The 21,153-nt window shown below is 43.0% G+C and overlaps 1 protein-coding gene across 2 annotated transcripts in view; it reads right to left on the bottom strand.

Moving 5' to 3' along the window:
* Nucleotides 1-21,153, bottom strand: part of LRBA (LPS responsive beige-like anchor protein) — a 920,035-nt gene that overhangs the window by 832,067 nt on the left and 66,815 nt on the right. For both annotated transcript variants that reach the window (XM_073576254.1, XM_073576253.1), the window contains exons 4-10: nucleotides 19,488-19,583; nucleotides 11,269-11,390; nucleotides 9,881-10,007; nucleotides 8,597-8,716; nucleotides 7,043-7,189; nucleotides 5,385-5,582; nucleotides 3,226-3,359 (exon numbers count right to left, since the gene is read on the bottom strand). In XM_073576254.1, the coding sequence (XP_073432355.1) occupies nucleotides 3,226-3,359; nucleotides 5,385-5,582; nucleotides 7,043-7,189; nucleotides 8,597-8,716; nucleotides 9,881-10,007; nucleotides 11,269-11,390; nucleotides 19,488-19,583 (944 nt within the window). The remainder of the gene's footprint in view (nucleotides 1-3,225; nucleotides 3,360-5,384; nucleotides 5,583-7,042; nucleotides 7,190-8,596; nucleotides 8,717-9,880; nucleotides 10,008-11,268; nucleotides 11,391-19,487; nucleotides 19,584-21,153) is intronic.

The raw sequence follows: 21,153 nt of genomic DNA on the forward strand, positions 1-21,153 counted from the left end.
GGCAGCCTCAATAGTAAAAAGTTGGTCACACTTGTCAAACACTATGTTTGATGAGTGTGACCAACCTGTCAATCAGTTCTCCAAGCAATGCTACAGATCGCTTGGAAAACGCTAGCATTTTGCAAGCTAATTACGCTTGCAAAATGCTAGTTTTTCCGCGGGAAAATCGCGGGAATTTAAAATGCGATTTTCCCGCGGAAAGGAATTCTGGAATTCTCGCGGTAATTTCCGCGAGAGTTCCGGTACGTGTGCACATAGCCTAATTGATAGCTATCCCACAAGAAGGCATAACATGGTAATAAAGGAAAATGCTACATGATACCATAATTTTTTTTGCTAAAGTCATGAAATCTGCCTAATCCTATATAAGATGCTAATCAGACATGAATGAGGTTATAAAATATTACACCAGACATTATGGCACAATGCTAATTCGAAACAAGGGGTTCACAGCTATTTTTGGTCTAAGTGCCACATTGTCACACTGAATCAATTCAGGGGCTGCACTAAAAATTAACCACTTCACAACCTTGGGATTTTCAGTTTTTTTCACTTTTTCCTCCCCTTCTTCCCGGAGACATAACTTTTTTTATTTTTCCGTCAATACGGCCATTTTGATGGCTTGTTTTTTGCGGGACAAGTTGTACTTCTTAAGGACACCATCGATTGTTCCATATAGTGTATTGCAAAACAGGGGAAAATTCCAAGTGCAGTCAAACTGCAAAGAGAGCGCAATCCAACAATTTTTTTATTTTTTTTACACCATGTTGACTAAATGCTAAAACTGACCTGCCATTACGATTCTCAAGATCACTACAAGTAGGCAGATACCAAACATGTAAAGGTTATTTTTTGCGCACCGACCTGATGTTTTTATTGAAACCATTAAGCTGTTCACCAATCGGATTAATTTAGCTTACATTTCGATAGATCGGGTGTTTCTAAACGCCGCAACACCAAATATGTGTATTTTTTATTGTTTTGAATGGGGCCAAAGGGAACTAATTTGAACAGTTATAGTTAAAAAAAAAAAAAAAAAAACACTTTTTTTTACTTTTTAACTTGTTTTTATAGACTCCTTAGGGGACTTGAAGCGGTGATCATCAGATTGCTTGTGCTAACCATAGCAAGGCTTCAAGCACTACTACGTGTAGCAGAAATCATCATCTCCTATGAATGCTGGTCATAGGAGATCTGCAATGACAAGAATGGGGGTCTTCTGCAGACCCCTAGTTGTCAAGCCAACCTATCGGAGCCCCACGATCATGTGACAGGGGATTGACAGCTGCATATAAAATGTTCACAGTCGCGGGTGAAGCGCAATTCCACCCATGGCTGTTGGGGGCACGACAGCTGATCAAATCAGCCATTATGTGCCAGGAAAGCTGCAGGCTTGGCACCGGAGCCCGCATCAAAGAGAAGCACATTAAGGTCGGCTGACACAAGGCAAGGTTTTAATACTGGAGACAGGATAGATACACCTTGTTGCAGTGGGATGGCTTTTACGCTTTTTTGATCAAATTAGTGTTAACGAAGTACCCTACCTTATTTACATGTACCATTACCATTTAATTATTATCTTACTACAGGGTATATGCTAATTTGTTTTTTTCTTGTATTTTGAATGTGAAATTAACACAGTGCATGCTCTTACATATTGCACATATAACAACTTATAAGCCGGCTCATTTTCTTTGGTTTTGCTAAAAATTAAAGGGGTATGACCTTCTATGACTTTTATGGCATATTGAAAGTATACACCACAAATGTCTTATAGGTGTCAAATTACACTTATATGACTCATACCTCCAATCAGCACTCATCATACGCTCAGAGTTTAACAAGGATTTAGAGATCAATTCTGCTCCTAAATCCACATCAAAAAATGCGTCAAATAATCTACGTTTAATGAATACGTTTCCGACTCATTATAATGGGAAAAGTTACTGAACTGCAAACAATTCTGTGTTTTTCACATCATCTTAAAACTTTCCCATTAAAACCAATAGTAAGCTTACTCAGAATATTTATTAAAACCAATAGTAAGCTTACTCAGAATATTTATTAAAACCAATAGTAAGCTTACGCAGAATATTTATTAAAACCAATAGTAAGCTTACTCAGAATATTTCTATTAATTATTTTTTGTACATGAGTCTTGCAGTAAAATCAGCTTCTAAATCCTCCACAGAAAAACTGTCTGGAGGCGATTCACGCAAATGGCTCTATTGTCTAGAAACTCCATTCTCCTGATGAAAGAGGCATCCAGAGACGTTTACACAGGGCACTAGTAGCACTTGCCAGTCCCTGCTCCTCAAATGCATGCGTGCATGTATAAACCTGCTCTATCTATATCTATTAAAATAAAGAGGTACACAAACATATTTACCATATATAAATATAAGGCACACACATTGTGGTACAAAAGTTTCAGACCGGTGTGGGGAAAAAAAAAACAAAGGTCTAGCCGTAGCATTGTGCCACATTGCCTGGTATGATATTTTATGTACTCTATATAATATGCCATCACTCATGTGTGCGCATCTTTACACAGGATAAGGTAGTCTTCATGGCAAGAACAAAAAAGTTATTATGGCATTCTGTAACATTTCCTATATTGCAGCACAGCAGGAGAGACCAGCGCAGCCTCGGAGACTCCTCGGGAGGTTGTATGCAGCCAGGGATGAGGATATCCCTTCACATGTATGACAAGTGTAGCGGTTACCGCACAGTTCCAATCTCAGGGTCAGAGCCATAGAGCTGCTGACATTAACTTTTCTTCAACCCGACCTATGTCCTTGTTCGTGACTCCAGTGATGGCAAAGGTAAAGCCATATGTACTGGAAGAGGTGATGCTTCATGTCCAGGCAATGAGCTCTGACTAAAGTATTTGGCTGTAATGTGAAGACACATTCCTCAGTCTTCTGTATATACAAAGTCTTCCTACTTTCACTTTTTTCCCTCTTGATCCCACCACTGTCTCCTTGTTACCAGGTCCTATCTCTCTACCAAAAATATATAGAAACTCATTGGCTGCATGCTGCTGCATTTTTCTGGTTCATCATGCTCGCATCAGCGCTGTCCAATTGATTGCCCCTTGACATGATGCACATTTTTTTCTTATCTTTGTGGGGGATTTATTTAGTTTGGTTTTTTCAAACTTTATCATAAACTAATATCTTATTCATCATCGAGAAAACGAAAAGCACTCAAGCGTTCTCTTACCAGACCGTAGTATCAATCTGATCAGACCCGTATTGCTTGTAGTCCAGCTGAGCAAAAAGAGGGAAGAGAACCTGCACCCCTCCGATGGAGTGCATCGCACTTTGAATTGAATGTGTAATAACTGCCTTCACATCCTTTAAAGATAATATAAAATATAAAAAATTACCTGAGCATAGAAAATGGATAAAAAACCCACATGCACATACAGAAAGGACTCATGAAAGCAAAAATTAAGACCTCATATAGATGCTGCCTTATCTGTATGTTATGTATCTGCAGGAAAGTCCAGCAAAGATGCCCCATGTTTTCTACAAAGTACATCAATTTTGTCCAATTGCAATATAAATAGTAATCTGAATAGGGAACTTGTGTAAATCTGTACATTCTGTGTTATATACATACACACAGTAAGGGTCACACTTATTCTTACAGTGTATTTTCTTACACTGGTTGGATTGTGCACATTGTAGATTCAGACTGAAGGCAAAAAAAAAAAAAAAACACATGAAGGAACACATGCAAACAAAGAGTAAAGAAAAGAGTAAAGTAATACGTATGAAACAGGATATTTGTTAAAGCTAAGATTGAATGTACCCTCTTTTCCTCTGACGACAGCTTTACACACCCCTGGTATGCTATCAAACAGCCTCATTGTGTAGGCACCAGGAATGGCTTTTCAACAGTCTTGAAGGAGGTGCTGAGCACTTTTTGGCAGCAGCTTTGCCTTCACTCTGTGGTCCAGCTACTCCCAAACCATCTCAACTGGGTTAAGGGTCTGGTGCTTGTGGAGCCAGGTCATCTGATGCAGCATCCATCCCTCTCCATCTTGGTCACATACCCCTTACCTAGCTTGGAGGTATGTATTTTTTCATTGTCCTGTTGCAGCAAAAATGATGATCCCACTAAGTGCAAGGCAGATAGGATGGTACATTGTTGCAGAATGATGTGGTAGCCATGGCGAGCAAGTTGAATTACCAACGAAGCACCGACACATCCTCCATGCTTCACAGTGAGGACAGTACATGTAGAAAGCCTCAGCTAACCTTTTCTACGTGTCACAAAAGACATTGTGGTTGCTTGCCAAAAATCTCAAATTTTGAGAAATCAGAGTACAGATTTGAGCTTCTTTAATGTCCAGTTCTTGTGTTGTCCCAAGCAAGTCTCTTCTTGTTTGCAGTCCCCAGCAGTGACTTCTTTACAATTTAACCATAGAGACCTGCTTCTCAGAGCATCCTCTAGATAGTTCATTTAGACCTGCTTCTGATAATTTAGGTTTGTGCATCACATATGAAGGCTGTTACCTGAGGTGCTGTCAATTTGCAATTTCCAAGGTTTACAACTCTGATGAACTTATCCTCTGCAGTCTTCCTTTACTGAGGTGGTTCTTATGAGAACCAGTTTCATTATAGAGACTGAAAGTATCCTCAAGAGCAGTCATGTAACCAAAGTTCTCACAATTTTCCACACTCAGTGATCTTCATGTCCTAAAGCAGTGTTCCAACTCCAGTCCTCAAGAGCCACTAATATGTCATGTTTTCAGAATTTCCTTAGTATTTTGCACAGGTGATGTAACTATTGCCTGTGTAAGTGATGAAATAACATGGGCCATACTTTCATCCCTGAAAACATGATCTGTTGGTGGCTATTGAAGCCTGGAGTTGGGGAACACTGCCCTAAAGTAATGATGGATTTTTGTATCCATCTAGTTTTCTGGCTCTTGCCATTTTCTGGTAAGAACCATTCAGCCAGCTTGAGAGAATGGCAACGATGTGTTAAAAGGTGTCAAGGTAAAAGGAGGGTACTTTGATGAATCTAAGGTATAACAAATTCTGTATTGTTTTACATGATTCTTTACTCCTTGTGGCCCTTTGTGGTTTTACGGCCTTCAGTCTGAATCTACAATGTGCTAATTCCAATAAGGAAAACCACTGCGTGAACAGGTGCGTCCTACATTTTGATACTGTATGCAATGTCTTTTCTGCATAATAACATTCACTATTTGGTATAGAAAAGCAAGTGCTAGGACATATAATATATATCATCGTACGACAGCAGTGGTTGGTAACCAGATTTCACGTTCATGCCAATTATGCTATGTGATAAAAAGCACAAGAAGTAATAAACATTAGTAAGGCAGCTTCCTCAGACAGAAACACTACCTGGAGCATCAAGGCGTGGGGAGAATGGACAAATATAGAGGTGTTATCTTTGGGAGAAGATTCCAGGCAGAGCTGAGCGTCTGTAGCTCTTGGGTTGTAGGTGAATGCAATTGAACTGGACAGCTTGCCATCATACAGCAGCAACTTGTGATGTTCTGCAAGAAAGAGGTCACTTTCCGCCTTGAATTTAAATGTGCCCTGGATAAAAAAAGAATTTCAGAACAGTGAATAGCATGTTCCTAATAAAAGCAGCAGTGTGCAGATATGTATACAATTCATATTACATATCACATAAGGAAATTAAGTGAAATAAATCTGCCTTAAAAATTGCAAAAAAACAAAAAAAACAAAAACAAAGTACAAGAAAATGATTGAACTATGCAAAATGTGGCATCGCATCAACAACTGTTATTGTTTATCACTAGGATGTGGTTTCCTTGGTTATGATCAGTGGGGGTCCAACCACAGAGCACCCCGACGATGTGGAGCGTGAAGATTGATATTTCTTCAGAGTTTCCAACACACCATCGTTACCCCCCCAAAAAATAAAATAAAGGGGGGAGGAATTTTCTGGATTCTGTTTACTGCTTGTTGCAGGTTACCTCTGCAGTTTAGTAGCGGTGGCTGGTCTCCTAGAAAGGAGAACAGCTCTTGCTAACTTTGTTATAGAGCTTGGAAGTGCTGCTCTACATCCGGCCAGCTTAGATACCCCACACTCCTGTGCATCTGGCCAGCTTAGGTACCCCTACACTCCTGTGCATCTGGCCAGCTTAGGTACCCCTACACTCCTCTGGATCCGGCCAGCTTAGGTACCCCTACACTCCTCTGGATCAGGCCAGCTTAGGTACCCCTACACTCCTCTGGATCAGGCCAGCTTAGGTACCCCTACACTCCTCTGGATCAGGCCAGCTTAGGTACCCCTACACTCCTCTGGATCAGGCCAGCTTAGGTACCCCTACACTCCTCTGGATCAGGCCAGCTTAGGTACCCCTACACTCCTCTGGATCAGGCCAGCTTAGGTACCCCTACACTCCTCTGGATCAGGCTAGCTTAGGTACCCCTACACTCCTCTGGATCAGGCCAGCTTAGGTACCCCTACACTCCTCTGGATCAGGCCAGCTTAGGTACCCCTACACTCCTCTGGATCAGGCCAGCTTAGGTACCCCTACACTCCTCTGGATCAGGCCAGCTTAGGTACCCCTACACTCCTCTGGATCCGGCCAGCTTAGGTACCCCTACACTCCTCTGGATCCGGCCAGCTTAGGTACCCCTACACTCCTCTGGATCCGGCCAGCTTAGGTACCCCACACTCCTCTGGATCCGGCCAGCTTAGGTACCCCACACTCCTCTGGATCCGGCCAGCTTAGGTACCCCTACATTCCTCTGGAGATATAGAGGTGAAGATGCTTATGCTTGCAGCAACAGAGCACCCAGTTCATGCCAGCAGCACAACCATGCCAATGCTCCAATCTGTCAATCAGGAGCACACAGCCAAGAGGTAAGTCAGAAGCCGTGAAGTGGTATTCTCCAAAATGCTGAGCCGGAAACAACCCCTTTAACTCTTTAAGACACCTCTTACTTTCTTTGTACTTCAGAGTGTAAGTTAATGAAACATACCAAATATCCCCAACTGAATGTTTTATTAAAAATAACATTACCTTGTATGAAGGACCAAGCTGATATATTGCGAATATCTGAGCTGCATTGAGGGCTTCACTGAAGAGATAGACTGAAGCCATTTGCCCACAGAACACCCTGTTAGCATCCGCCGTTTCAGATGAACCCAAAAAACACTTGTCAAAAGTCTGAAGGAAAAAAAAACACTTATGTAAGAATTACAACAGTACTTGAACTCATCAAAAATATGACCTGCAGACAGTACACTGGAGCAACTGAGCAAAAGATTCAGCTGCGCTACAAAACTGAACCCGGGGGATAGTTAAAGCGTTTTCCACAAGTTCATTAATAAGTATTTCCATAAAAGAAGCAGAAAGACCGCAAATTTCCTTGGACCAGCACCTGCAGCTGCCACGCTCCAGAGCTCCGGATACCGCACACCACCTGAATTACATGGTAACAGCGGTGCCGTCCGCATTTTCTCTTTCTTATTGCATTTCATTAATAAGTATAAATTGGAAAGAGCTTGTAAACAACGCAATTTACCTAATAAAAATCTTCCTTCTAAAGAACATAGAAATTGCTAATTAGTTTACTTCTCGTTGCCTAGGCTACTGTCCACCGCTGCAGTATATCAAAGGAGTCTGTTCTCTTAAATGTGGATTGCAGCGCTTGCAAGCTGAAGCTGGCCAGATCACTGGATCCGGCCAGCTCTAATGCTTAGACAGGTATGTCCAAGGACAGAAGAAACACCTATACAATTACTGCATATGTAACATCTTATAGGTGTATATATGGACACAAGTGGAAACCACTCGGATTAAATTGAAACAACCAAAAAAACAGAGATGAGGTCCGAGCATGAATTGAAATAGTGGAACAGAAAATTAGGTAAAAACTGCCCTTATTGCGAAAATGTGGTGGCACACAAGGCGCTCACAAATTGTAAATTACATAACATAGTAAGAAATAAACACGGCATAAAATCACCAAAGGGAATATAAACATGGTGCGATATAAAGAAAAAGTGTAGGGTCTCAGAACATATGATGATTTCTAGGGCAAGTACTGAGGAATATTTAATGCTATAGCTTACTGTTCGATGGAATCAGCGATGGACAGGTGGCTAAATGCCATAAGCGTTACATCCCCAGCAGCTCCCCACAAAAAAATTTTGTTTACTTGTTGCCATGGTGACATCATTTTGACACCTTTGACCGCTAAAGCCCCCAATCGGTTACAGTGATCACGTGATTGATTAATGCCGGTAAACAAAGACCGGCTGGGCGCACCGGGCAGGGAATGTAATGCCACTTATATCATTTCCTGACACTTTTTGACTGAGTGTGAATAAATCTGACACACTATTAGATAAGTGAAACAATTAAGAAAAATAAATGTACACTGATAGTTCTCCTAGCGTTGTTTTAAAAATGTCCTAAAAAAAATAAGGGGTTTAAATATCAGAAAACAATTTAATTCTATTTTTACCATAAGGTATAAACATATGTTGCAGATGTACTGGAATTGACAAACGTGCAAGCAATGATCCTCAATGTATCTGTACTAAACTACTGGATAAAGGCAGAACTCACATCGCTTGTATTGACAAGCCAGGTTATCTCTCCATATGAAGCCAGTTCCCCGTTGACGAAGCATCGCAGCTCACTGTTCTTCCATCTATTGTAAATGTGGACAAGTGACACCATGTACCACTGATAGGTAAAAAGTAAAAAAGACAATAGAGTGAGTACAAATGCAACTGAAAAAGCAAACTATAAAAGCAATTATAACTATAAAAGCAATTCTTCCAGAAAAAAAAAGAGAGACTATAAAACTACAAAACTACACCTGTGTCATCACCTACATGTAACTGTATGGGATACATTTCACTAGATGGAACCAGCTCCCATCACAGCGAAAGAGCAGGTAAAGCATTGCCAAGGCGTAGAAATGTGGCCTCTTCATATTAGTGAGGGTCTAGGAGGTAGGACACTGTTATATTGCTAGGCTATGCCATCATCTGATTCCAGTTTCAGAAAACCCCTGTCCCCAGAAGCACTTTGATACAAGATGGCAAACTTTCCAGAGCCAGGGTCTCTGCTGCAGTTCCCAGTGTATGTTATTGTCTGCAGAGCTGACAGCACTCCAGCCAAACAGCACTCCAGCCAAACAGCACTCCAGCCAAACAGCACTCCAGCCAAACAGCACTCCAGCCAAACAGCACTCCAGCCAAACAGCACTCCAGCCAAACAGCACTCCAGCCAAACAGCACTCCAGCCAAACAGCACTCCAGCCAAACAGCAAGCTCAGCAGCTCTGAGAGGCTTGTGCAGTCTACTCTGGCAGAGACTATGAGCCCACCAACTGAACCCAGCAGTGTGGATGTGACATCAGTGCTGCAGACAATAACAGACCCTAGGAGCAACTGAGGAGGTTCAACGCTGGATCTGGGGAGGATGAGTAAAGTACAGTTTGTTTTTTTTAACAGGAAAACCCCATTTGTGTGGGAAGAAGCCTTTAAAACTGGCCGTACACATTAGGTGACTATTTAACAAGTGCTCGCTTTGCTGACAAATTTTTCCCAAGCCCTTCATACATGTGCTCTGATCGGGGAGAGAGGAGTTTGCGTCTGCCCGGCAAAGGAGACAGTGGCTTCTAACTCAGGGAACTAAAAGATCAGACATAACAAAATTGTAAAGTCCCGATTCCAATCTGTCCCATCACACCAGGGACATTTCCCAATGCATACAATAAATACACAGACAGTCCTTAGCCAGATGTGTTGCTCATAGTCCTAATATCAGCAAACACTGAGGTAGGAAACCAAAAACTAAACAGACAGGTATAAGAAAAATCAATAACCAACACACGTCACACCTTCTGAGGCTTGAAATCGTACTTCACGCAGTGCTGGAAACCTTTTCCTTTGGACTTTATGGATGTGACGATTAAGCAACCGCCAACAAAATGAGCAGAATAACCAAGTCCTTTGTTCGTTCTAAAACTTAAGAAAAATACATATTCATATTAGAAGTTAATATAAAGCAGATTAGATTTTAACAGCTCAGTAAATTTTGGGCCCAATTCTTTATAGCATTTGTGCCAATTTTTGTCTAATTTTTACAATTTTAAGGCGACTATTACTTTAACAACAAAACTTCTCTTCAACGTTGCACCTATTTTGAAGTCTAGTTTCTTCTTGTTCAATTGCTTTTCTCCGTCTGCCAGTGTGTGTGCAGTTTACGTAATGTAAATGTTGGCGACCGATTCAACATTGGTGACTTTTTAAAAAGGCATAATATTTTTGTTCAGATGTACCATAATCCCCTCTTACAGTTATTCTTTGTAGGCCAGAAATTTATGTGGAAATGTTTGACCTGTGTGCAACCTTTTCACAAATAGTGCGACTTTTTCCTCTAATAAAATTAGGTGTACAGAGTTAAAAGACAAAGTAAAAAGTGTTGACGTTGTACAAAATTCATGATCCCACATACGCCATTCTGAAGAATTTGGCGCTAATAGTGGCAATGAATGCCACAAGACAAAAAAGAAAAGCAAATTAAAAAGTAAGTGATGAATCAGACCGTTTTCTTCTGTGCTAGAACTGTAATCCCATTTTACCATGGTCACGATTCATCATTTGCAGGTTTTGGGGTATTTTAGTCACTTTCCTTTCCTTGTCTTGTGGTATTAGATATTTTTAGAGCCAATTAAAAATCAAAATGGGGCACTCGATTCATTAATTTGGTGCAAAGTCAAAAATGGGCTCTCTTACTGTCTTGGACTTGTTTGATGTCAAAAAGTCACAAACATCACAAAAATGGTTGCCAAAATACTGGTGCACTCAAAAATAACCAGGGGGAACTGGAGTGAAGTTGTACCAAATTTTACGAGCACATAAAATAAACTACAAAAAAAGGTGCAAATAAAATATTTAAAAATCGGGTGCAGGCAAATAAAAGGCCCAACACAAAATGAAAAAACAGGTGCAAAGGCAATGATGAATCAGGCTGAATTTTTTTTGTTTTTTTTAGCTGAATTGTGACAGTTCTCTTGTGAAAAAAATGGACAATTTCAGTGCATTTGAGCGCTGCAAACTTTATTTTTGTTCTTAGCTCCTCTTACTGCATTTTTAAAAGGGGGTGGCACGTCACAACCATATAAACAATCTATGAATTACGCCAGAAGTTTCTATTACACCTTAGGGAACAAACACTAGCATATTAGAAGATGTGTCCATCTCAAACAGAAGCACTTACACGTACCAATATAAATAGGGCTTTGCCTTGTCCACGTTGATGTTGTTTATCGGATCCATTCTTAGCCAAGTGTGAAAAGTGAAGCCATTCTGATATGGCCACTTGGCTACTGGCGGTAAGGCAATGGCCTACAGTTCAAAAAGAAAGTCAGCATGTAGTAAACACAATCTCATGTTATTATAATAATAATAATAATAATAATAATAATAATAATCTTTATTTTTATATAGCGCTAACATATTCCGCAGCGCTTTACAGTTTTGCACATATTATCATCACTGTCCCCGATGGGGCTCACAATCTAAATTCCCTATCAGTATGTCTTTAGAATGTGGGAGGAAATCGGAGTACCCGGAGGAAACCCACGCAAACACGGGGAGAACATACAAACTCCTTGCAGATGTTGTCCTTGGTGGGATTCGAACCCAGGACCTGATACTGAATATTGTTTTTAATCAGCCACGTAATCATTTTTTATGCTTGTTATGTAGCACCATCATATTTCGTAGCGTAAGATCTCAGTGTGTTTAACACACTCTAACCACAAAGCTGCCTACATCTAAGGCTATGTGCACACGTAGATTTTGGTCATGTGGATTTTTCCACGCAGATTTGTAAAAATCTGCAGGTAATATCTCAGGTCAAAAGACCTGTGGTTTACCTGCGGATTAGCCTGCGGTTTCACACCTCTACAATGGTGAAGGTGTGAAACCGCTGCGGAATCCGCACATAGAATTGACGTGCTGCGGATTGAATCCCGCAGCAAATCCGCGTGGAAAAATCCGCAGCATGTGCACAGCGTTTTTAGCTTTACCATTGCAAACAATGGTACTGTACAACGCGGCAGAAACTGCTGGGGACCCGCAGGGCCAGAAATGCTGCGGATCCGCAGCAGAATCCACACCGTGTGCACATAGCCTGAGGGTTTTCTTTAGGGGACAGTAAACCACTTAAAAAACAGCCTCAAAGGCTGTTGGAATGTGTTGTACGGGCTGCTACTATTCAATTTGTGCCAGCGATATTTACATGAGTGCTCCCAGGGCACCGATAAGTTGTCAGTCACTGCCGTTAGGCGCTCTTCAAGGACAGGAAACCGTCAAGATAGAAAGGCCAGCTCCTCTCTCCACATCAGTTGTTTTACAGAGCACGATAGGAACTCCCAGATTAGTGTACATACAAAAAATACATCCATATTTATATTAATTCTGACCACCAACACCCAAAGCAGTGTTTAACAAAATGAAGATTTCCGAAAAAAGTAGTGATCAAATAGGGAGGGAATATAACCGTGCCATCATGGGTTACGAAAAAACACATAATAGGTAAATAATACCTGTGTTTTTCAGCCACCCATGACAGCACCACGAGAGAATTTCAGAGACTTATATTCTTAGGGAGGGACCACCGCTTGTAGAACCCTTCTCCCGAATGTGAGGTCAGAGGAGGCAGACAGGTCCAGCTTATAGTGTTTGAAGAAGGTGGATGGAGAGGACCATGTGGCCGCCTTACAAATCTGGTCGATGGAGGCATCTCTCTTTCCGTCCAGGTTGTCGCCACGGCTCTTGTGGAATGGGCCTTTAGACCTTCAGGAATGGCCCTACCTGAACTGACATAAGTAAGCTTGATGGCCTTTCTACCACACCCTGCTATAGTCTGTTTAGACAGTATAAGGCCTTTCCTGGACCCCTGAAAAGAAACAAACAGGGCCCTCTGCTTTCTCCAGGGCTCGGTCACCTCTAGATACTGCAGAAGGCACCACCTAACATCTAGGGTATGTAGCCTTTCCTTTTTCTGGTTGTTGGAGTTACGACAGAAGGATGGTAACACTATTTCCTGAGCCCTGTGAAATTGTGTAACCACCTTAGGGAGGTAAGCCGGGTCTATCCTCAAGATTATCCTATCCTCCATGATCTGCGTGTAAGGAGGGTCTGCTGGCAAAGCCTGCATGTCGCCTATCCTACGGGCTGAAGTAAGTGCTACCAGTAGGACTGTTTTTAACGGGATTAAACCTTCCAAGAGAGAGTAATGGTTTGAAGGGGCTATCTGTTAATGCGGACAATACCAAATTTAGATCCCACGGAGGGGGGCTAGGGGATGGAACCGAGGTGGATCTACCTCAGGTCATAATTAATCTGGCCATTCACCTACTACTTGCCAGGTTACAATAGTACAAGGCCCCCAAGGCTGAAACTTGTACCTTAAGGGTTCTAACAGCCAGGCCAAGCTCCAGTCCCTTCTGAAGGAACTCCAATATAGAGGACAACGGGACTTCCTCTTCCCTCACTGACCCTGAAAAAGGATACAAATTTTCTCCAGGTCCTCCCATAGATTCTAGTGATCACTGGTTTCCTGCTACTAAGCAGGGTGGAAATTAACAGAGCCGAGAATCCTTTCTTCTCTAAAAGTGACCTCTCATATTCCAGGCTGTTAAATGCAGCCCGGACATGTGAGGATGGAGAAAAGGCCTCTCTGATAAGAGATCCTGGTCTTCCAGAAGGACTCACGGCTCAGACACTACCATCGCCTTCAGCCAGTAAAACCAAGGCCTCTTTGGCCAAAACGGAGTTATCAGGACAACTGTGGCTCTGTCTTCCCTGATCTTCCTTAAGACTGACGGGATGAGGCATACCGGAGGAAAGGCATAGAGCAGTCCCTATGTCCATTCTACCCTGAAAGCATCTACCATGTAAGGTCTGTCTACTGGACTCAAAGAACAGAATTTCTGGACTTTCCTGTTGTCTCTTGAGGCAAAATGGTGTATCTGGGGTTGACTCCACCTGTCCACAATCTGATCGAACACAGACTTCTTCAGGGACCATTCTCCCTGTGTTAGCTGATTGTGGCTTAGGAAGTCTGCTCTTACGTTTTCTGCTCCTCTGATATGCAGGGCCGATAACAGGTGTATCTATGCTAGTAGAAATATTTGTTCTGCCAGTGCCATTAGTGGTTGTGAAAAAGTATCCCTTTGAAGGTTTATATAAGCTACTGTAGTCCGATTGTTGGACAGCACCCTCAAATGGTGGCCCTGCAGATGAGGTACCAGCCCTTTTAATGCTCTTTCAACAGCTTGGAGTTCCCAGGTGTTTGACAAGAGCATCCTCTCCTCCTGCGACCAGACCCCTGCAGACAAAGGGCATCCAGGTGGGTTCCCCAACCCCAGAGACTGGTATCCGTTGTGACTACTCTGGATACATTCATCCAAGGTACTCCCTGGGCGCCAAATCGATTCCTAACCACCAGGAGAGGGAACAGATTACTGTCTCTGGAAGGATTAATTTTTCTTCCAAGCATCCCTGCAAAGCTAGTTTATTACCAGAATGCTCCACTGAAGACCTCGTGTGTGGAACTGGGCCCATTTGACTGCTAGTATACAGGCGGTTAGAGACCCCAACAGCGACACTGCCCTTCTGAGGTACATTCTTGGATTTGCTACTGATGAGGAGATCAGACTCTTGATATTCCTATCTTTTTCTTCCGGGAGGAGACATTCCTGTCTCAGAGAGTCTATCACTAAGCTAAAGACCCGAGTCATCACTGGCTCTAACCTGGATGTCGTTAGGTTTGTATGCCACCCTTGAGTCTCTAAAGTGTCTTTGACTATCCTGACTTGTTCCTGATACTGGAGAAAAGAGTTCCCTAAAAATCAGAAAGTCGTCCAGATATGGTATTACTAAAATGTCCTTCTCCCGAAGATGAGCAGTCACTTCCGAAATCAGCTTTGTAAATATCCGGGGGACTATTGCCCATCCAAAGGGGAGAGCCCTGTACCGAAAGTGTCTTGTGATTTCATTTGTACCATAACTCTGAAGAACCTCCGATCTTGCTCACGGATAGGAACATGATAATAGGTGTCCTTGAGGTCCAGGACCGCCATGTAACTGTGGGAAGAGAACCTTCACCGCTGCCCTCGCTGATTCCATCTTGGAAGAAGGGACCATCAAGAATTTGTTCAGGGCCTTTAAGTTTATATTGGTCCTCCATGATGCATCTGTTTTTTGTTTGTTTTTCTAATCAGAAACAGGGAGGAATAGAACCCCTTTTTCCTTTCCCCTAGGGAAATCTCTTCCAGTATTTGCTTTTCTTTGAGAGACAGCATCTTGTTTGTTGTTTGTGCTGAGAAGGATGTATGGGGGTCTCTAAATATCTCTGGGGTGGTGGAGTGTGGAACTTTAACTGTAGGCCAGATCCTACAATCTGGAAGATCCAGGCACTGGAAGAAATTCTTTCCCATGTCGAAAGGGAGAGACCGAGCCTCCCTCCAACCTGGGGGGGAAAAAAAAAAAAAAAAAAAGTCATTTGGGGGGGGGGGGGGGCTTTTATGTCTCTCAGGAAATCTTTCCCAAGTAGAAACCTTTACCCCCTCTGGGCCACTTCTCCAGCTTGTCCCCGTCTCTGTACGGCTTCCTGTTGGAACATTCCGAAAGGACCGCTGAAAGGATGGAAAGGGTGCTTTAGGAAACCCTTTCTTCTTATCCCCAGCTTTCTCTAGAATCTCATCGAGGTCTGGCCCGAACAAGAATTTTTCTTCGCAGGGGAGAGAACAAAGTTTGACTTTGGCCCCTGCATGTTTCCTGGCCAACATTTTAGCCAAAGTGCCCTGCGACTTACATTGGCTAGCGCAGCCGATCTGGCAGCTAATTTTGCCAAGTGTGCCAGGAATGCTGCTGCTGCCTTGATGGTGGGGTTAGAAGTTAGGATGGTTTCTCTTGGGACTCGCTGTTCCAGCTGGTTCTCGAGGTCATCCAGCCAGACCTTCAAAGATCTGGCCATGCATGTGGCTGCAAGGGTTGCTCTCAAGGCTCCAGCAGAGGATTCCCACGCTGCTTTAAGGAAACTGTCCATTTTTCTGTCAAGTAGCTCTTTTAATGACCCCAAGTCTTCAAATGGGAGGGAAAACCTCCTTGAAACCACCAGGAAATATCCATTTGAAGAGAAGGCATCCTCCTCCTGGGATAAAGCACCGCCAAGTCTAACTTTGGTGCTTTATCCCAGGACGAGAATGCCTCCTCTTCAAATGGATATTTCCTCTTACGGGAAACAAGACCTTGTCCCTTACTGTCTGGTCTTTCCCATTCCCAGGAAAGGTTCTGACATAAGGGTCCTGAGCTGATCTCAGTTTTTTCCCTCATTGTGGACCATACTACTCTTCTCAACTTATTCATTCCCTCAACGGGAAAACAGTATATTTATGTATTTTACTCATTTATATAGTGCCATTAATTCCACAGCGACATTATTGGCACTGTCCCCGATCGGGCTCACAGTCTAAATTCCACATCAATGTGTCTTTGGAATGTGGGAGGAAACTGGAGTATCCGGAGGATACCCACACAAACATGGGGAGAACATACAAACTCCTTGCAGATGTTGTCCTTGGTGGGATTTGAACCCAGGAACCCAGCGCTGCAAGGCTGCAGTGCTTACCACTAAGCCATTGTACATCTCCTCTGTGCTGATGTCTGATGTCTCCGTCTGGTCCGAGTGTCCCAGCTCTGACCCTTGTAGTCTCCTCTGATGTTGAAGGGAATTGACTGGGCCTCTCCTTTTCCATACTGCCACTGTCTACAGGGGGGTCTAGTGCGCTGACCGTATTGCGTACTTCAGCTGTGATTAAGGACCTTAGACTGGCAGCAAAATTAGGGGATTCTTCAGAAACTGTTAATTCTATGCAGTCCTGACACATTTTCTTTGTCCAAGCCCTATCAAATTTCAGTCCACAAAGGGGCCACTCCCTAATATTCAATTTAGTTTTGCACTTCCTAGGGACCCCCTATTCTCCATCCCGCCAATAACCGAGAGCGGAGGAGCAACAGCAAAACAAAAAAGTGAAAGAAACGGATATTAGCGTACTGTACTTTCTCGAAGGTCACTCACCACTTTGACGCTTTATACGGATACCAGATCCGGAGGCTGGTTGAGGTCAGAAAAGTCTCCCCTGGAGACTAAAGACTCCTTCCTGGCACTGTGATGGTCCACCCGTGTGCTGCCCGAGTGGCTCCCACTGCTGCTGGCCCGACGCGGCTGCTGGGATCCTTGCTTCCTCCTGTCATGAGGACGTGACGCTCGTTTCTTGTCTTGCTTCTGGCGCAACTCCTGTTGCTCCTGCTGCGTTGGCTGTAGCTGCTCAGGTGAATGAGCCTCGATCCCCTTTCACACTCACATGGGGACCGCCGGCCGGCATGCACAGTCCCGATACCACCCCTTATCTCCGGGAGTTGCCCATCATTCCGGATGACTTCCGGCACACTCTGACCACACGCGTCATCTGGATGAGACTTCCGGTACTAGCATTCACACGATGGAGGACGCTCACTACAGCGCCGACAGGTGAGCTCCACGCTGCTTCTCTATACTTCCCCGGCACGCCAATGTGACTGGGGAAGCGTGGCCTGGAGTCCCCGAAGTCCAGCACCCAACCGCTCAGGAAGGGCACCCTATTGTGGCCTCTATGGCACTACCGGAACCTTGGCAGTGGCTGCAGAAGATCCAAGTCTGCCAAACATGACCGACCCTAGGCCCAGGCATCTTCCCAATTTCTTTCACCTGGGCACAGATGTGCTCCCGGGCGGCGTGGTATGGCAGAATGCCTTCATACGGCTGCTCAGGGAGGGCACCCCCATAGGGAACTCCGAGGCGCTAATGATACCTGGTGACGGCCGCAGCAGACCCATGTCTCCCAAACCCTGGCATCCTCTTCTATCTTCATGCCTATCTTATCCTGAAGGTTCCCCATCAAGAATAGAAAACTAGCTGATGCGGAGAGAGGAGCCACCCTTTTTATCTTTACCGTTTCCTGTACTTGAAAGACGGATCCCCCTCTATGGTGGTGCAGTCATGGCTGACTGAACAAAAAAAAAAAAAAACAAGTATGGTATCACCAGAACCAAACTGACCTGGAGAATCGTATTGATGTGTCATTTGTACAATACAATAATTACCCTAAAGGCAAAAAAAACAAAAAAAACAAAAAAAAAAACAAATGGTAGAATAGCATTTATTCACTGCAGTTATATAATGCACTGGGAGAAGCTCCCTTTTAATTTTTTTGCCTCAGGCAGGAGGAAAGCCAGAACCAGCCGTGGATGCTTGTAAAGGGTTAATCTGAGGACAAATACTTCACACAAGTAGCCCTCTACAACAGAGTAAGAGGCTGTGACAGGATTTACCTGAGTGGCTGCTTCTAGTCCTTTACTCCTTCTGCTTCATAACACACAGGTATCCATCGTACATCTCTTTATGTAAACACATCCAGTAGAACGTTTATAGCAGAAAATTGCAGTATTCACATACTGTATGCTCCTTCCCATTACAGTGCAGGAAGTAGCTGACAAATAGAGAGGCAAAATGGAGTCAACTGAAAGAGGTTTTCCACTGCTAATTTCACCCCCTTTCGCATGTCTCTTACCATCAGCTTTCTAGTATAGCCTTACCTGCCCTGCTCCTGTAAGCACATCTCTGGGGGTCATCTAGTCTTCTGTTGTGATTCTGGCTCTGCTACTTCCGGTAAATCGGACAAACTGAAAAGCACATATCATTATTGGGGGCTGGGCTACCAATGATGTGCGCTATTCAGTTCGTCTGACTCCGGTTTCCAGACCGGAAGCAGCAGAGCTGGAATCACAACAAAGGACCAGATCACCCTCAGAGAGCTGAGCTTACAGGAGCAGGGCAGGTAACAGAAGTATATCAGAAAATTGATTAAGACAAGATTAGGACATATGAAAGGGAGTGACATTAGTAGTGGAAAACCACTTTAAGCCTCTTTTTCTTAAAAAGGGACAGAGCTATTAGCACTCATTTTTAACAGTTTCCCAATTATACATAGTGAAGAAAAGTTTTATACTTTGGTCTCCCTTTACTTCAAAGTTCTCCAACAGGTGACCGATCATTTAAGCTACACAATGCACAAGTATGAAATTTGAACATTTTAACCCCTAAACACCAAAAGGGTGTACTCCACCGTAAAGTCCGCCTTATATCCTAAAGTAATTGTTAGCAAGAAGAGATTTAACGTCCCTTTTTACACCAAATACACACTTGCAGTCATATTGAGTTTTTCTCCAATGCAGCAGGTAGATCTGCCACCCGGCTGTAAATGTGTGAACACAACCCAAGTAATACAGGTAGATATCGCGCAAATGTTTTCACAAACTGTTTAGGAAACTATATTGCGATCCAATTACTTTATATGGATAGAACATTTCATGTGATCGCCTCTAACTTACTGCGGCACTCTTTCCAGGAAAGTTGAAAAAGGCGTCGGGGCCTGTCTTTTGAGGCATGTGCTTTAACACAGACAACAGCTTTACCGCATGAGGAGGCTGCGAAAAAAAAAAAAAAAAAACTAAAGACGTGAGAGAACTTACACCAAACCAAAATATTAGAGCGAAACAGAAAAAGATATACAGATAAAATGCAAAGATATATTACCTTAAAAAAAAAAAAAAATCAATAAATTTAAGAAACTAAACACAACCTTTTCTGCAATAACCATCTAATAGCAGATACATAGCACAGAGGAAGAAAAGATGTTCCATAGGGAAATGAGCTACATACATTATAAAATAAATGGCAGCAGGCAATGTGCCTAAGGGTGGAAGTTGGATATTGCTCTCTAGAGAGACAGACGCCGAGCGCAGAGAAGCGATAATTATTTTTGCCATATTATCTAGTAAATTATGTGGGCAAGCTGGAAAATGCAGCTACCTAGGAAACAAGGTGACCCAGGAGAAACGCTCTCTTTTTCTGTACCCAGTAGTAGGACAGAGTAGACAACCCGACTTAAAGTTACTAGTCAGGATCCTGAGCAGCCAAGACAATAGCACAATATATGAGAGAGGTTTTATTTAGCCACATGTAGTAGACGGCCAGTATATTTTTCAGACTTTGAATGAAAATACAAAGGTTTTCATGAATTGACCAATAGAATTTCTTAAGAGAAAGAAAAACTGGAACAAAGGCAGATAAATTTCCCTGATGTATAAAAAGGGCAAATAAAATTACGCTGCACTCCATATTTGTGCAATATTCTGCAACGTCTTTTACCACTGGTCTCGTGCCACTTGCAGCCCAACAATTTTATTGTAATTTATGCCAGACACTGCTCAATGCACAGAGATGAGCCTTACTCATTAAGAGCCATGCATCCCTTAACCCCTGAGCTATGACAAACAGCGCCACATGTCAGCAACATAAAAACGCATAATACTTGGGGCAGATGATGGCTGTGATATTCAGCAATCATCTGCCACACATGCAGTGGAGGAACATGGGGGGTAAATATCACTTAAAAGAACTACCGTAAGTAAATATCCTTTAAAAGGGAATCAGTGAGAAAGTTTTTGCTATTGTAGTCTGAGAACATGATATAGGGACACAGACCCCGATTACTGTGATGTGTCACTTACTAGGATGTATGGTTTTAATAAAACAGTGCTTTTCCAGCAGAATTATCAGTTCATAACTAGTTGACTCATGCCATGCAGTCGCCCTACTCTGTATAACCCCCACCCCCATCATTCATTGGCAGCTTTCTGCCTATGCAGAGTGTAAACAGAAAGCTGTCAATCAGTGGTGTGGGTGGGGTTATACAGAGCTCAGCATTCAGAGTACTACCGCAGAGAAAACAGTCATTTTATCAACAAGACAGCAAGCAGCCCAGTAAGTGATACAGATCTCTGTCCCTTTATTATGCTGCTCTCAGATTACACATCAAAAGCCTGGTGACAAATTTCCTTTAATAAATGAGGCTTCCATCCTTCACCAGGCTTTTCAATAGGTCCAACAGAAAAACTGCCAATCCTAATAAATTGCCCCCCAAAATACTATTTCATTATATACTGATGGTCCTGTTCACATGGACAAAAGCTTCTGTTGCCCCCACCAAATGTA

The sequence above is a fragment of the Dendrobates tinctorius genome, unplaced genomic scaffold (assembly GCF_039654945.1).
Source record: "Dendrobates tinctorius isolate UK_male_01 unplaced genomic scaffold, ASM3965494v1 ptg000008l, whole genome shotgun sequence".
In the NCBI taxonomy this organism is placed as follows: Eukaryota; Metazoa; Chordata; class Amphibia; order Anura; family Dendrobatidae; genus Dendrobates; species Dendrobates tinctorius.